The following is a 17,639-nucleotide window of genomic DNA, read 5'->3' as shown; positions in this document are numbered from 1 at the left end:
CTGGTTGTCAACCTCTTTCTTTTATAAGGATTAAATAAAAGAAAAAACACCATGCATGCCAAAATACTATAAACATAATATTTTTATTCAATAACTTAAAAAAAAAATTAACAATATTTAAAACAATATTTTTCACCTTTTAGGCACAAAACATCAACCCACTCACATGAGCTGTAGCAGCTTCCACTACTAATTAAAATAATGAATGTACCCATCAGCACCCCTGGTCATGGGCTTAGATTTTTCAAGCCAAAAAGCAGGGAGTCAGATGGTGCAGCTTTCTCTTAGGAGTCTTTGATCTGCACACTGCTGCAGTCCCACACATCCATCCATCGCTCCAATCTGCAAGCAGAGCCTTCTCTCACTCATTCCAAGAGATCTTTTGCTGCAATCATGAGTAAGCAGGGAATGCCTCCATTGCTCTGGAAAGTAGTGAGAGATGGAATAGCCATGATGCAGGAAATGTGCCCTTTGCAATTCTTATAAAAACACATTACTGTTAATAAAGAACAACATCCCAAGAAAGATAGTTTATTTTAAGGCATGGGCTTCCTCTTATTCCCAAGAGTTGTCTGGTTTAGTGAATTCAAGAGGGCCTAGAAACTGGCTTGAGCTCTGTGATTTTCCATGCCATTTAGTTGTCGGTAGTTGGCTCCTTTTCCATATTTTGCTAGCAAACATCTGCTCAGTGTGGTGATATTCAGCTGACCCTAGGATGGCTGTCATTTCCTCAGGGAAGCTGGTTGGTCTCTCTGCAGAGTAAGCTTCTGCCTACTGTATGTGCCAAATGTTTGTGATAAATCTGTGAGAGGAAAGAAGATGGGATTTTTCTTGTGGCCTCAACTTTTTCTGTCTCTGTTCTGCATTCACTGCTGGAGGTGGAGCAGTAGAAGGTGGAGGGCAGAGAAGCAGCTTCCTCTTGAACTGCAACAAGATATAATTGCTTTCTTAAAAACTGACAGTAGAGCTATCTGACCTGAGGGATAATGCTGGCAGAAACGCATGAGAATATTAACTGCAGGAAATTATAAGAAGACTTTTATATGCCAGAGCAGTCTGACTGTAGAGGAACTTTCTTCTAGAAGTCACGAGGGCAAAAACCCAAACAAATTCTAAGACTAAACTTCATGAGAAAGTCTCACACTGTCATGATTTTCTGTGGCAACTGAGAACTAGACATGGTTCTCAGCAGTTCCCTTTAAGCCTGTGCCTGCAAATGCAGAATGAGTCTATGTAGTCATTGCATGATCCCTGTGAGTTTCTTAATCTGAATGACTGGTGCCCATGACCTTCACCTTTGTCTTCTCACAAGGCTGCAGTCAGAAGTCGCTGCATGCTGTTCTCTTCAGGAACATCTTGCAGAGACACTGTGCTTTCCTTCAGGGAAAGTTTATAGATGTTCTTTCTTTTTGCTTGTTAAGATCACAGTGAGAAATCTTATAAATAGCTTAAACTTGTGAAACTTGTTCAGAGAGTTTTGATAGTAACTTCTTTTTGGAGCAAGGCTACCAGATGAAAGTTCCCAGATCTTGCTTGTTTGCTGAGGTGGTAAAGTGAGGAGATTTCATGGGAAATGTAAGACCACTTTAGAAAGTGGCAGTTTTAACACAACATAGATCCAGGGAGTTGTAGGTTCCAGCCCATCTTGTAAGAATTGATATGTTTCTCTCCCAGAGAGAGTAAAAAGAGTGTCTGATGCATAGAGGCAGGTTTGGAAAAGGCAGAGAGTAACTCAACGCTGAGTTACTGCCCATCACAGTGACCTATGCTCCTGGCCTTATGTAGGTGTTGAAATGCCAGCGGGAAGATAGCAAAGGCTTTTGTGCCCTTCTCAAGAATCAAATAAAAATCTTCCACTTTTGATGTGCATTGTATGCAAAGGTTTTCTCTCAGGAGCACACTCACACACCACCCACAAATTTTTTCACAGTTCAGAAGCTCCAGTGTAGATAGATTTATTTATATAGTGCTCATTATTCTGTTTGCATTGTATGATAGGGAAACAGCATGGGAGCACCTTCGGAAAAAGCAGCTCTTCAAGACTGGTATAGCATATGTCCTTTCCAAAGGTCACAGTCCTTCAGGAATGGGCTGCTCCAGCATGGGTCCCACTGTGGAGCCGCGGGTCCTGTCAGGAGCCTGTTGCAGCATGGGGTCTCTGTGGACTGCAGTGTGAGTATCTTCATCACCATGGTCCTCCATGGGCTGCAGGGGTACTGCCTGTGTCACCAGGGTCTTCTCCACAGCCTGCAGGGCAATCTACTTTGGTACCTGATGCACCTCCTCCTTCTTCACCCATCTAAGTGTCTGCAGGCTTGTTTCTCTCACATTTTTCGCACATTTTTCTCTCACTTTTCTCACACAGCTCCTACGCAGCATTTTTAACTTTGTCTTAAATATATTATCAAAGTGCTGCTGATGGACTCAGCTTTTGCCAGCAGTGGGTCTATCTTGGGGCCTGATGCCACTGGTTCTGTCCATCATGGGGACAGCTTTTGGTGTCTTATCACAGAAGTCATCCCTGTAGCTTTCCTGCTACTAAAACCTTGCCACTTACACCAAATGGAAAATGCCTAGGAATGTATTTCAGATGTGCAAAATCTGAACATGATAAAGGTTGTTCTCAAAAAAGTGTGACTTTTTACATAGCTTACAGAAGAATTCTGGACACTAAAATTGTCCAGGGCAGCCAAGATGTGCAGGATCCGCAGGTCTTTTGAGAGTGGCAGGGAGGAAGTACCGTGCTTCCCAGCCTGAACAGTGTGTGAAAGGCAGTGTTTGCTGTCCCATACCCTGGGATCTCAGCACACTGATAGAATCACAAAATATCCTGAGTTGGAAGGGACCCACAAGGATTAATGAAGTACAGCTCCTGAGCAGCATCATCCCCAAAATTCACACCATGTGCCCAACAGCAGAATTCTTAAGTTCTGACAGACTTGGTGCTGTGACCACTTCCCTGGGAAACCTGTTCCTGCGGCCAACCACCCTCTGGGTGGAATACCTTTTCTTGATATCCAGTCTAAACCTCCCTTGACTCATCTTCATGCCATTTCCAAAGGTCCTGTCAGCAGAGGGGAGAAATCTGTACCTTCTCCTCTGCTTCTCATTTTGAGGAAGTTGTAGACTGCCATGAGGTCTTCTGTCAGTCTCATCTTCTGCAGGCTAAACAAGCCAAATGACCTCAGCCCCTCCATGTATGGCTTCCCCTCCAGACCCTTTGCTGTCCTTCTGGCCCTCCTTTGATACTCTCTAATAGCTTTCTATCTTTTTATACTGTGGCACCCAAAGCTGCCCCCAGCACTGGAGGTGAGGCTGCCCCAGCTCGGAGCACAGCAGGACAATCCCCTCCCTTGCCCAGCTGTGATGCTGCGCCTGATGCCCCCCAGGACAGGGCTGGCCCTCCTGGCTGCCAGGGCATTGCATGTTCAGGTTACCACTGACCAGGACCCTGGTCTCCTCTCCATGGCAGTGATGTAGAGTTGTGGTGTGTGCCTCTAACATGCTGGACCCTGTTCCTCCTGAGCAGTAGCAGCATCTGCGCACCAAGTTTCCTAAAGGCAGTCTTTCAGAGCTCTTCTACGATGTCTGTGGAAAATGCCTCAATTCTCTGTGACTCAATTTCCTCGTCTATGCATTTGTGAGTGCAAGAGGAAATTAGTGAATGTTTAAACAAGTGACTTCCCAGAATGAAAGCTACTATACAGACAAAAGCTTGAGTTCAAATCCCCAGGGCAGGTGCTACTGCTTATTTGTAAAATGGCGCTCAGTGTGAGCATTCTTCAGTAATAACAGCACTGACAATGAAAAATACACTTTTAAGTCTGTCAGTCTTATCATTCAGTTCACCTTGTGGCAACAGATTTCCAGTTTGAGCTTTGAACCTGCAAGCTGCTTGCGCAGATCTGTGCTGTATGCTGAAAGAGTGGTTTGCAAGTCTGGGGCCACATATACAGTAATTTCACAACCATAAGGTGCACCGGACTATAAGGCGCACCCGCCGGGAGTTGGCAAAATTCGCAACTTTGTAGATCAGATAAGGCGCACCGGACTATAGGGCGCACTTTTTTTTTGCAGCGAGGCTCCGCCCCCAGCTCCCTCCACGCGGTTGCTGGCCGAGGCCCCGCCTCAACCCGGCAGTCATTGGCCCCCGGGCCCGCCTGTACCTGGCAAGGGCGGTGCCGCGGGGCCCCAGGCCCGCCTGCATCCGGCGGGGCCGGGGCATGGCCGCCACCCCTCCGTGCCGCCTCTCCGGGGCCGGGCTATGGCCGCCACCCCTCCGTGCCGCCTCTCCGGGGCCGGGCTATGGCCGCCGCCCCTCCGTGCCGCCTCTCCGGGGCCGGGCTATGGCCGCCGCCCCTCCTTGCCGCCTCTCCGGGGCCGGGCTATGGCCGCCGCCCCTCCGTGCCGCCTCTCCGGGGCCGGGCTATGGCCGCCGCCCCTCCGTGCTGCCTCCACGAGGCCCGGGCGTGCCTCTGTAGGGGCCGTGCTGCCTGCACGGGGCCAGGGGGTGCCTGTGGAGGGGCGGCTCCGCCTCCACGGGGCTGGAGGGTGCCTGTGGAGGGGCGGCTCTGCCTCCACGGGGCCGGGGGGTGCCTGTGGAGGGGCGGCTCCACCTCCACGCGGCCGGGGGGTGCTTCTAGAGGGGCCATCCTTCTTGCACGGGGCCGGGGCGTGCCTCTGGAGGGGCGGCTCCGCCTCCACAGGGCCGGGGTGTGCCTCTGGAGGGGCGGCTCCGCCTTCACAGGGCCGGGGCGTGCCCGCCCCTGCTCCGCCCCACCTCCACCTGGCAGCCATGGCCCTGCCGGCTCCCCCCGTGGCTCGCAGCTCTCACTTCCGGGTAGGCAATTTTTTTGAACTTTGTCCATCAGATAAGGCGCACTGGACTATAAGGTGCACTTCCGGGTTCCAGGGAAAATTTTAGTCAAAAGGGTACGCCTTATAGTCGTGAAATTACTGTACTTAGAAATGAGGGAACAGGTTTTGACAAAATTTGGAATAAACTGGCAAATTTTCATGGGTCTCAGCATGACTTAAATAGTAAGTAGTATTGAAAAAGTACTGCTAGCTGGAGAGGTTACAGTAATTTCATGATTATAAGCCGCACCATTTTGACTAAAATTTTGGCCCGAACCCGAAGTGCGGCTTATAATCAGGTGCGGCTTATATACGGGCAAAGAACAAAAAGTCGCTGTTTTAGTTTGGAGGACAGGTGTCTGCTGAGAAAGGCAGGAGTTTCTCTTTTAAATGGAGAATATAAACCCCCTCCCTCCAAATTATTATAATTCTGAAATCAAAGGGCTTTCAGGCAAAGATATGGGAATTAGGAATAACAGTTCTTTTCTAGGGAAATTAAAATAGAAATACAGTACTACAAAGAAACAAACTCCAAACCCTGACAAAGTCAGAGTACAACCTGACACCATCAGGCAGGGTGTTGGTAGCAGTCCCATTCCATGGTTCTTGCATCCTCCTGCAGTGACAGATGTGATTCAGTTGGAGCAGTGCTCCTGTAGAAGGTGCAGTTTCCCTCTGGAGGTCCAGTGGTGATGTGGAGAAATCCGGTTTTCCTCTGGAGTCCAGTGGAGAAAGGGGCTACTTTAGTGTCCCAAAACCTCTGTTTTTATCTTGGTAAGAAATGTTGGGCTCTTCCCCCTGGCTGGAGCAACTTCCAATGGGATGAAGTAATTTTATCAGTTCCACAGTGGGACTCAATGGACCATTAGCAGAAAATGACTCACTGGAGGAAGGATGGGTTGTGAAAAGATAAAGAACAATGCCCTGCCTGGTTTCAATGGATGGTCCATTAGCAGAATATCTGCCGTTGAGATAAGGATCACTGCCCCCACCCTCAGCAGATGGTGATAGAATAGATACCTTTTATCACACTCTGTATTGTAACCCAAGACAGATGCCAACAACCGGATGTGAGGCTTATAATCATGAAATTACTGTACATGGAGCTAGTTCTCCTTTGTATGAAACACAAATCAAATTTGGCTTCTTTTGCCATATACATATTTTGAAACAATATATTCCACTCAAAACTGTAATTTTATAAATGAAGCACAGCTAAAATTAAATCTCCTTGAGAGTAGGCCCTTGGCAGTACAGAAAAAAAAATCCCCTTCCATGTGTTTGGTTGGGATAGACTGACTCCTCAAAATACTGTTGCAATTATTTCCAATTCAAAAATAATCTCTGATTTCCCATCCCTAAAGGATTAATCAGGATGAAGCTTGACTCCACACTTCAGTGCATTACACATCAGCCCTGGAAATAGGGAAAGGGTGAAAGATCAGGCTTTTAACCTGTCTCTGCGTAGTTCTGGTGAGTCCCCTTGACTATGGGCATGTGGCAGCTGCCCATTGTGGAACGCCTTTCCTGTGTGTCCACTTCAAGCAGAGGCTGGCAGTTGGATTCTGGGGATGCTGGTGCTTGGAGGGGCACAGCTGTGGGGACAGTGCCCTCTGCATCCCTCCTCTCACCCTACTGGCAAGGACTGGGGTTCCACCTATCCACAGGGGAATGTCCACAAAACTCTAAAGGGTTTGCTTCAAGCAGGAGACAGTACCTTTTGATGTTTGGTTTGCTCCCTTGCTGGGGGCAGTATTTTTTAACTCTTTGTGGCAGCTCCAGGAACTAGCCTTGCAGCCTGGAAATGCTGAGAAAGACAAGATCTTGGTTACTCCTCTTAAACAGAATTTTAAAAAACTGTTGAAAGGGGAAGGAAAAAAAAAAAACCTCAAAACAAAAGGGGTTGGAGAAATAGGTACCTGTGTGCATGCAGGGGCAGAGGTTTTGGGGCACAGGTGGGGAGAGAGCCCATAACAAGGTGCTGGGTGGCAGGTGCACAGGGAGAGAGAGGCTACCCTGCCCATCCTACAGCACAAAGGCTCCTCCAGGAGCCCCGCAGTGGAGATGGTGGCCCTGAAAACTCTTCAGCAGGGCTGCCAGCCAGAGAGCCAGAAACCCTAGCCCATCAGTGGGACCCAGCAGTGAGGTGCTGGGGTTACTGGTGAGCAGCAGTGAGGGGGAGGCACCAAGCCTGCCGGGAGCCCCAGGCTGACCCCTTGATGCATGGCTTGATCTGCCTGAGGAAATGCCCCAAAGCAGCCGAGAGATTTTCTGAGTTAACAGAGTTTCCTTTGACCTTGGGTTTAAAATATCCAACTCCTTTCCAGGGTGCTAATGAGGAAACACTAAAGGGATCCTGAGGGAGGAGGGGGAAGGGCTTCTCTTGGCCGGTGTTCCTCTGGCACAGGCTGCATGTCCTGCAGTAAATATTAATAGTTAACAGGCAGCTCTCTGAGCACCAAAAGACCCAGGGGAAAGCTGCCATGCTCCTCTGTGAAACTGGGATATTTATTCTCCTTAAAAAGACTTGTTAAACTGCTTAGAATAACTGAAGCTTGACAAAGTGGAATTAATTTGCCTTTGTTTTCACAATCTTAAAAAAACCTTTGAAATCAGAAGGATTTTTGAGACGGTGTTTATTATGAAGAGTAAAGCATAAACCTGGATTTTAAGGAATCCAGTATAATATAAAAAATTGTAAGTCTGCAGTCTGTGAGGTGTTGAAACACCTGCTAGAAAAGCAAAGGATGAAGACCACCTCTCTGTCATGGATGGAGGTCAGCCTGCTTCTCAAGTGGGTAGCAGAACCCTTAAAATAAGAGACTGTCTTTTATATACCCACACTCTTCCAAACTCCTTAGCTTGTTCTACCTTACTTTGATTTTGAATGACATATTAAGGACTGGATATAAATCCAGATCTCTACCTCTTCAAGCACCACTGTTAATATCAGTTCTGCTCTCCTTATTCCAGTCTTTTAATCTGTTTTTATCTTCTTTCTTTTGTTTCTTTGAGGACAACAATTTCAGAAAATAATTATTTTTATGTCCTTGGGTGATGCTGTTCTGTTTTAGATCTTTTTTTCCCGCAAACAGAACAGAACTGGTAGTTTCATTCTGCACAATTAGTGTGAGTTTCAGTGATCAAAAATGAATCTTGTCATCCTTATTTATTCCTACACCAGGAAAGGATGTCAAATCTAGAGAATCAGTTCAGCATTTGGCTAACCAAGACCAGATCCCAACTAAATCAACCTTTTCCCACTACTGAAAACATGCTAAAATAACCTCATTTTAATATAATTTAAAGTATCCACCAGTTTTTTAAATAAACTGGTATTCCTGTTATGAACCATGTAATTATTACATATTTGTGTTGTGGCTTTTAAAGGCCTCAGAAAAAAATGAACTCTGTTAGCGTCTTCTTGTGCTCAAAGGTACTGCATGGGAGACAGTTTGTAGCTGGTCCCTGTTCCTAAGACCAACAGATCTGTGCAGGTAAAGTGCAGAAGATTAAACAGATACAGAGAATTGAAATGAGATGACCCAGCCTTAGATGATTCACCCGATAAGTAACGAAATTCCAGTCTCATTACACGCAGGTCTGTACATTCCTAGTGCATTGCACCTATTCCAATTCCTTAATAACAGTATGGCTTCAGTTCGAATCTTTCACTTCAGCATACTTTGTGTCTGAAATTACTGCAAAAATATCTGATTGAAGTTTTAAGATGGAAACATCACGTTAAGCACTGTCTTGACTGATGTAAATGTTTTCATGCAGAGGCATGGTGTCACAGCTGCACATACTATTATGTGAGGACTGTTTTTCCCTGGAAAAACATGTGTAAATACATACTATGTCTTTTTTTTCCTATAGGTTTCTTATTAGTTGACCCATAGGTCCTAATTCTACTGCTACAGAAATGAGCAGGAATTTCCCCATTGTTTTCAAAATATTTAAAAATATTAAACTAAAGTCAAATCATGGAAGAGTTAAAGTGCCCTCAGCAAGTGCTTGGCAAAAAGGAAAGAAGTTGTAGGCACGCAGCATAAGATCCAGTTGTCAGCACTAAATTCAAGGATTTACCTTGGCTTCCACCACTACACAATGCAGCACTGACCCTTAGGAATGGGGGTGACATCAATGTAACATCCCTCATACTGCAAAGGAAGGGACAGAAATTTGTTCAACCCTGGCTGAGAAGGTTTACTGAGTCAGGTGAACTTTCATTCTCACCATGAACGCTTAAATAAGGATCTTCACGATTACATCTCAGGGCTACAAAGCACTAAGGTATGTGGACTGGGGTTAAAATAATCAAGGAGGAAGTCGGGTTGGGGTGAGGTTTTTTTGCATTCTCTTAAGCCATTAGTACAATCTGTGACCAGAGAACAACTTTCTGATCTGTCACTGTCTGGAGAACCTCTGACTTTTGAAATGAGAAGATCCTGTCACCACTTACCTTATCTGTTTAACTTAAGCTTTTGCAAGTTTCTTAGATGACTTTGACAGAAGTATCTCTTCCATGCTTGCAATTTATAGTAATATATATAATTTTATAATGCAAGGTTTTGAATCAAGGATTAACGCGTAATCACTGTTTTTTAAATATAAGTGTAAGGTAAATGTTAATAAACCAAAGAGTAGAAGCTTTTGCAGATTACTGCAAGAAATACTGTACTCTATTAGAATTTACAGCATTTGTCAGGCACACAATAAAACAACTCCTTATTTATTATTAATTCTTGGGAAAAAGAACTGTAATGCCAAAGGTGCTCAGTACATAGTTTTCCAGAATAAAACCAAAAGTATCTTTTTTAGCTGATTAAAATGTCATTCTTAGGAGGAATTAAATCTGTGAAGACGTTTGGAAGGGAAAGTTTCCCTCTGAATTAAAGCGTGATAGCTCTCAGGAGTAACAAATACTTAATTAACATGGGATGAATGCCAGAGGCAGTTATTTCAAAAATAAACTTGAAAGCAAGCACAGGAATTCTCTGAAACAAAGCTTTTCTGTTGCCATTTTCTGAGAACATGTTGTCTCATTGGCCTTTTTAGTAGGCTGGCATCACAGAGACATCATTCTAATTGTCATTTAATAGAACCTGTATTTTATTTCATTCTAAATCACTTCTATGAATCTCTCATCACCTGGCATTAAAGAGAATTCAAAATCAAACAAGTTACTCAAGAAAAAATTGTCCTTTGACAGAACTGGGGCTTCCAATGCATTTTAATTTTTCTGCAGACTGAATGATGTAGAGAGAGGGACTTCTGTGTATTGACAGCCCATTTCTTATCAAACGATTTGCACAATAGTTGATGTAAAGGTTCAGGGTGAATCTGCACAATTAGAATATGTAGTGATAAATTAATTTACATTCGCAAATACTGCAGAAGACAGAGAGATGATAATAGAATAATGCCTTTGTAAAAATCAGATTTTCTCATGTAATTGTAGCCAGTACAAGTAGACAAAAACCAGCTCTGGCTCTTCATAGAGGTCATGCTAGAGCAGTACACAGAAATTGCCAATAGTTGCATTTACCTTTTACTCAGAAATAACTCATGCAAAGTTAATTAAATATAAGAAGTAAATTAGCTACTTTATATTTCTTACTTAACTATACCAATTAATCCTGGATTCAGTGAGGAGTGTTCCTATTAGCAAAGGAGAAATGCAGTGGTGTTAATAGGTAGTGATCTGTAACATTCTACATTTTTAAATTCAAAATTAAAAATAGAAAAGTTCATTAGTTCCTCTTACCTGAGTTTCTGATTGAGAAGCTATTGTGAAGAGGAACACTTTTTTTCTATTAATTTCGTTGGGTCTCATTTTTGTGTCGTACAACAACAGAGAGCATCCTAACAATTCTAACCGCATTTGACACATACTATTGGCAGAAACACATAATGGCATCAGCAGAACCCGTCCTTACTCATTCTCCCACAGGGTTTTCTGCTGTGCTCACTCTTCACAGCACATTGATGAGAGGTACTGAAGAGTGTTCAGTTTTAGAGAGGGGTGACAGAATCAATTTGATTAGCCCAAAGTGTTTTGCAGTACTAAACACAGGCTTCAGCTCTCCTGGTTCTACTCCTTCTCTGGAGGTGCCAGTGCCCTTTTCCTGGTTTCATGGTGATGGATGTTACAGGAACACACAAACCATGTGTCATCAGACCTCTTGTCAGATATGCTGTTATTACAATGCCCTAGTTTGTCATGGGATTGCAAAACATCTTTGATGCAAAACACTAATGAGAAATATGATATTGAAATAACATGGGACAATGCAGAAAAGTAGATTAGTCTGTCCAGTACAGACTTTTTAAACTATCTCTTTGTACTATACTGCTCAGTACCAGTTATAACGTGAACATGCTGATACCTCTTCAGAGAGGGAAGGGCTGAGCTGCAGTATTACCTACACAGGTTTCGGTTTGATGGTGCTCTGGCTTCATAGCATATCTTTAATCCATGGGAAAGGTAGGAGCCGGGGGCAAGCTGCTGCTGGGAATAAGGAGCTATGACTTCGGCCCCTTTTGCCCAGGAGCACCTGGAGCCCAGCTGATCTGTTCTAACCATTGGATAGGATAGCAGGACCACTGCTCAGCCAAAGCAGTAGTGGAAAACCTCAGTTTTTCTTCTAACAAGAGGGAACCTTTGGCATCTATAGTTATAGGAAGAAAATTTCAGATCATATCAGAAAGACTCTGTTTAGGAATATGAAGAAGTTTATAGTCTTACTGTAGTTTTAGAGACTTCTGCTTTTTTCTTATTTACTTAAGCAAACTACCTTTTAAGGAAGGCAGTTAAAATGGTGTGTCTACCAGGACAGTAATAATTTTATTGCCTTCTAGGTAGCTGCTTAGTTGTTATGAATGTGATTGTTTAACATCCTTTTTATTAAATACATAATCTATAAATTAAATATATGGCAGTTTAAAATACACTGATAAAATTAATACATTTTACTCAATATAATGCAGTATTTTAATACAGCATATTTAATATAGAAATTTTCAAGAAAAATGTGACATAATTATATGCTTAACTCTTGATCTTTAGCATTCTTTTGAAAATAAGCATTAATTAACATTTTCCTTGATCTCTGTATCTGCACAGATGACAGAAGAGATATTCAGCCAGTGGGATCAGAATCTGACCTACAACAACCAGGTCAGTTGCTGCTAGCTTAAGAATTCAGTTTTCTTTTTTCAGTTTTATAATGTCCATGTCAGGTAGCTTTGAGCACAGACTATATATCTAATTTTAATTAAACGAGCAAATGTTCACACCATTTTTGTTACAAATTTTAATTTCTGCAAGCCAGGTGTAAATAGGATTCGTAAGTCTGAATGACAGAGTTCTCTGATGAGATGTCTATAATCCTTTTACCTTGGAATATATTAACATTGGTTTGATTATAATGTATGAATGCAGATCATTATGAGACATCTCTGCTTCTCTAGCAAGCACAATTATTTGGTTTTCTGCTCATGTGTATCATGTAATACTGCTAATGATTTTCAGTCCCTCATTCCTCATTACTACACACTCTTTTTACTCCATATCTTAATATGTCAATGTTAGTGCAATGTGATCGGTTTAGTGTGAAGCAATCAAAACAAAACTGAATAAATTTCAAATATATTCACATAAAATATATGGAATCTTTTCTTAGATGATTGCTATTCATACCAGACACAGCTAAGAATCACTGACTGGTACTGTGTTACTCAATTATTTAGTTAGCCATTCTGGACTTAAGGATAGCTGGCTTTGATGTGTCTAATCCATCCATGGGTAGAACTAGAAGATTCTGATCTAGCTCACTTCTGCAATTTTGATATCCACTAATATTTAGGATCAAACTCGTGGATGCCCTCAACTAACTTTATCACATGCACTCCCCTTTCTTATTCTGGCTACATTTTGCGAATCTTCCTTAATGTAATTACTTCCTTTATTTAGACAAAGTCACATGTTTTGTATTATGGCATCTGCAGATGTTGTCTTTCCTTTGGGAATGTAACATTATCCTTCTCCACCATCCCCCTTAGCTTCAGAGAGACACCTGCAAGGCTGTAACTCTCATGGGATATGAAGGCAAATGGAGGAAAAAAATCTGTCTCCCTCACCTTCCTCACATAAGCAGAAGTTGTAAATACACCTCTCATTTCTTTTTGGAAATCTCTGAGGTGGATCAAGAGCAAGCTCTCATACAACAGAAGGCAAAACTGGTCTGTATTCCGACTTTTCACCTTCACTGCTTCTTTATGCTTCTTTTGGAAAGAGGGGTGGGTCTTGGTCTGTTACTTCCCTTTCTCTTCCTTTATGGAGCAGCTACATGTCCTCCTCTAGAACTCTTTGGAGACTTGGCCATGTAAGTTTCTTGCAGCTTCTTCACCATTTGCAGAGCAATGATACTGGCAAAAGGGGGCACGAGTCATAGCGCACACAAAATCCAAGAGGATGCCAAGCTCCCACAAACCAGATGGCAGGCAGTTTGTCACAGTTTTGGGTGTCAGGAGAGGCGCCAAGCTGTCACCCAGTATGACTGGTGCACATCCCAGAAAGCCACTTCTGATTATTAGCACAATAACAATGCTGAAAATTGGATTACTTAAGTTCCATATACTCAGATAAGAAGGAGGGAAAAAGACTCAGGCATCTTGATTTAGAAATGTAATTACCACTTAAAGGTTAGTCAAGTATTGCATGTTTAGAATGGGAAAGTACATGTTTGACTATACTGCATATCTATAGATATATATTCCAATTCTTCCACATGAAAATTCTAAATAACACGTGCAAAAACGTATTGGTAATTCATTCAAATCAACTCAACAAAGCACAGCAGAGGCTGCAGAGTGGGAGTTCGCATGCAAGATGTTGAGCTTTGTGTGTGGCCTTGTACCAGTCACTGGAGGATCAATCCCACGTGTGACAGGCTGCCAGCCTAAGTAGGAAACATTGATCAATGCCCTCCAAGCTCTCTCGGAGCCAGTTTCCTACCCAGCTTGCAGACCACCCATCCAGTCTGTTTCTTGCCAGTTTGCCCAGGAGGAACTGTGGGAATGAAGTGGTATAACAGGCTGACCTCCATCTTCCTTCAGTAAAAAGTAAAAAAGTAATGCCAGAGCCTCTGGCAATCATACTGTGCATGCAGCATGAAGAAAGAAGGGCTGTGTGGGGATTTACCTTTGGGCAGTGGGTGCAGCTACTGACAAATGCAGCAGTATTCATATCATTTACATATCATTCCTCATAATGTGCTGTTCTTATGTTCATTTTTGTGTGACATCTGAGCCGTAGGGTTTTCTTTGCACAAACATTCACAGAAAGTTGATTTTAATCATGCAAATAAGTAGTGTGTCACAAGCCCTTATTCTGAATTTGCACTTAAATGGATGATTAAATTGACATCCAATTAAGAAACAGAAAAAAATCTTATGTAATCAATTGCATGGAAAAAATATTATTGAAATTTTCAATATTTAAGATCAGGAAAAAGTTAAAATCATATGCACAGGGCAAGCTAAAATAGTTCTTATATTTGAGAAAGTTAGTATTATTTGGGTACATTTCATAATGTAAGAGGACTACTTAATTTTCTCTTCTGATTTTTTTAAAGACAGGGTGTACCCTTACATGCAATATAAAAGAAAAAAAACAAGCTTTATTTTTTTCTTTTCTTTTGCTGCAAAGGGCTGTGAGTAGTATTCTCTTAATTAATATGCTTATGGTACAGACTAGTAGGCTCTTAGTCTTTTACTTAAGAACTTAATTTTACAGCCTCAGAGTGTATCAGAGTTACTCTGACCTCCATTGTATAAGAAATAGTAAGAATGTATACCTTAGATTTCCCAAATGATACGGGTTCATTTTCATGAGTTCTATGAATTATATATCCCTAAACAGAAAGAAATATGTTTACCATCAAACACATGCTTGCAAACACTCAATTACTGATGAAGTTGCAATTAGGAATCTGACAGATGAGGGACTAATTCCCCAGAAACAGGATTTCTCCCTTTTTCTTGTTATGAGCATAGCATATGGAGGAAACAGACCTGAATATGCCAGCTGAATAAATTAAGAAGTCTAGGATGAAATAGAACAGCTGGAAATGTAACTGGTGATAACTAAAGGCTAATTAGCTTCAATGAGCAATTTTCCACCTGGTTTTCTACTAGCCATATAGAAAGAGGAGCTAGAGAAATTGCATGGTGTGCATTTTCATTCTGAAATTCAATATCAACTGCTGTTCTACCTACATGGTAATTGGAAAATGGCTGTCTCTTGTGGATATAAATATTAATGTGACTGATTTGCAAAAACCCTTTCATTTTTTTCTAAGCAAAGACTTGGTTTTTGTACATTCATCATCTTACTGGAGATGAGGGTAGTTCTTAATTTAATAGATACTTAAAATGAAGAGTCTACTTCTAAGAGCCTTTTTGAATGCTAAAGCTCTTCCTCTGATACTCTTTATGAATTCTGACTAGCCTGGTATACCCTGCTGTAGCAGTTCCCAATCAGCAGCTTCAGGTTTTATCCATAATCCCTGCAGCTTTTGACTATTGCTTACAACATCATATGCAATGAATAATGAGGTCTTTTTTTCCTGAAACAAGTAATTTAAAGAGTGGGAAAGGGACACTTGGTCCCCTACATGAAACCTTTCACCTCATTACACACATCCCTATATATTACATAAAATAAAATAAAATAAAAACACTGCTTTTTATCCTGTATTTAGGATCTTTTGGTCCTTCCCTTTGTTTGTCATCACATAAGAGACTAGGTTCTGAATCAACTCTTTTAAAGAGGACTGAGGCAATGAAAATTTGGGATGAAACATCCTCATATCACATTCTAAAGTAAAAGTCAGCAAATGGACTTAAGGAATGAATGTCATCTTTCCTATCTTTAGCTGCTCAGAAGGGATCTGCTGTATTTTAGTGAAAAAAAAAATAGGATTAGTTCCTTTCTTGAGTTTTTCCTCTTTATAGATGTTTCTGATGATTGTCCTGTTGATAAGGATGGCTAGCTGTAATTAGTCATGTAAGTGTGGAAGCTGAGCAAAATAAATAATAAAAATAGAAGATGTGATTTTTCCATTTTTCTCCATTAACTATCAGAGAAGTCACTGAGACCGTGGTCAGTCACTGGAACAGGCTCTCCAGAGAAGTGAGCATGGCACCAATGCTGTCAGAGTACCTGAAGTGTCTGGATGACACCTTAGAGGCATGAGTTTGATTCAGATAGTCCTGCAAGCAGCAGGGCATTGGACTTTATGATCTTTACGGGTCCCTTTCAACCTGAGATGTTTTAGGATTCAAGGATTCTAGGACTCTACATGACTAACTTAGGTTTTGGCAGTAACATTTAGAAATCTCAAAGTCAGTTTGGGTGAATCCCGCCATACGTTGTCCAGGAAAACAGAAAATTTTGAGAAGAGTGAGCAGAGACATAAGGCTGGGGTACTGCTTTCCAATCTTGCATTGGATTATTACTTTTGGCTTTAATGAAATAGTGAAGACTTCTAACTGAAGCAGAGTCTTCCATTTTTACAAAATCAGTATGTTCCTAAGCATTGTCTTACCCCTGGGAAAGTAGAAAATCCATTTGCTGAGAGGCTTAGAATTTACAAAGGGATTGTCTTTCCTTTGTACAAATGGTTTCACTATAACTCATGTCACAGATATTTAATTTTTTTCCTGCATTCTTTTTTAGGAAAACTGCCCTTAAGGACCAATATCTGATTGTCTCCTTAAGCTAAAATGTCACTCTTATTCTCCTATGGCAATTGTTTGTCCTTTGGGACCGTGGATAGGAAAGGTAAAATATTGATATGGGAATTCGTGATACTTAGAAGATCAAAGACACTTCCATCTACAAGACAAGTCAAAGGAACAATGTAATTTTCATTACTTGCCACAACAAAGGCTTTTAAAAATAATGAAGCAGAGTTGTCTTTTTTAAAAGCAAAAAAACCCCCCAAGCCCCTGTAATTGTCAAAGGTATGGTATTCTGTTGCTTATTAATGAGACTTCTGTAGAACAAGTTCTTGCCAGGGCTACTTTAAATCTTGACACTCGGATTAAATTTTAATTTTATTACAGTAAAAGATGAAAAATTGACTATAACAATCAAAATATAATTTGTGCAATGCTGTCAATGCAGTAAATGCATTTATTCTAATGCCTGTGAGAGATGTTACAAGATTTAGAAAAATAGCATATAAACTATTAATAAATATTGCTGTAGTAGGAAGAGATGTGCCAAACCCAGCAGTAATGATAATAACAACCTCTGACTGTATTTCTGAGAAATGTGGTTATTTAAAAGATTGTTCGACAGAAAATACGGAGTCATCACTCTGTCTGAAAATATATGTAATTCATTTTATATAATTCTTTATTAAAAAAAAAAAGTAGAAACCTTGATATCTGAAATTACTCAAACATCAAAAACTTTGTACTTTTGTGAGATGCTTGTATTTTGAAAACTGATAAGGAACCACCTGATTATGGTAAAATAATTTTGAAAGTCACTAAATGCTCTGCAGTTTAGGCATAACTAACTAAGGATATTTTGTTTTCTTTTATCCTCACCTCTTTGCTGATAGGAAGCAGTGTGATCTGTGGGATAAAAGGGAAATGCAAAGTAACACTAAAATTAGCTAACACTTTTGCAGTGTGGAAAAAAAGGTGTCAAGAAACATTCCTTAGCTGACCTTAGCTGTCGCAGAGTAAAAGAAAGATAGAAT

At 41.5% G+C, this 17,639-nt stretch overlaps 1 protein-coding gene across 1 annotated transcript in view; it reads left to right on the top strand.

The window, feature by feature from the left end:
* The window catches only part of LOC116992882, a 229,940-nt gene that overhangs the window by 37,929 nt on the left and 174,372 nt on the right, over nucleotides 1-17,639 (top strand). The window contains 2 exon segments of the mRNA XM_033052980.2: nucleotides 11,987-12,040; nucleotides 12,925-13,104. Of these exon segments, the coding sequence (XP_032908871.1) occupies nucleotides 11,987-12,040; nucleotides 12,925-13,104 (234 nt within the window).

This window comes from Catharus ustulatus, chromosome 2 (genome assembly GCF_009819885.2).
Source record: "Catharus ustulatus isolate bCatUst1 chromosome 2, bCatUst1.pri.v2, whole genome shotgun sequence".
Taxonomy (NCBI): domain Eukaryota; kingdom Metazoa; phylum Chordata; class Aves; order Passeriformes; family Turdidae; genus Catharus; species Catharus ustulatus.
Note: the sequence above shows the minus strand (reverse complement) of the source record. Positions and strands in the feature narration are given on the sequence as shown.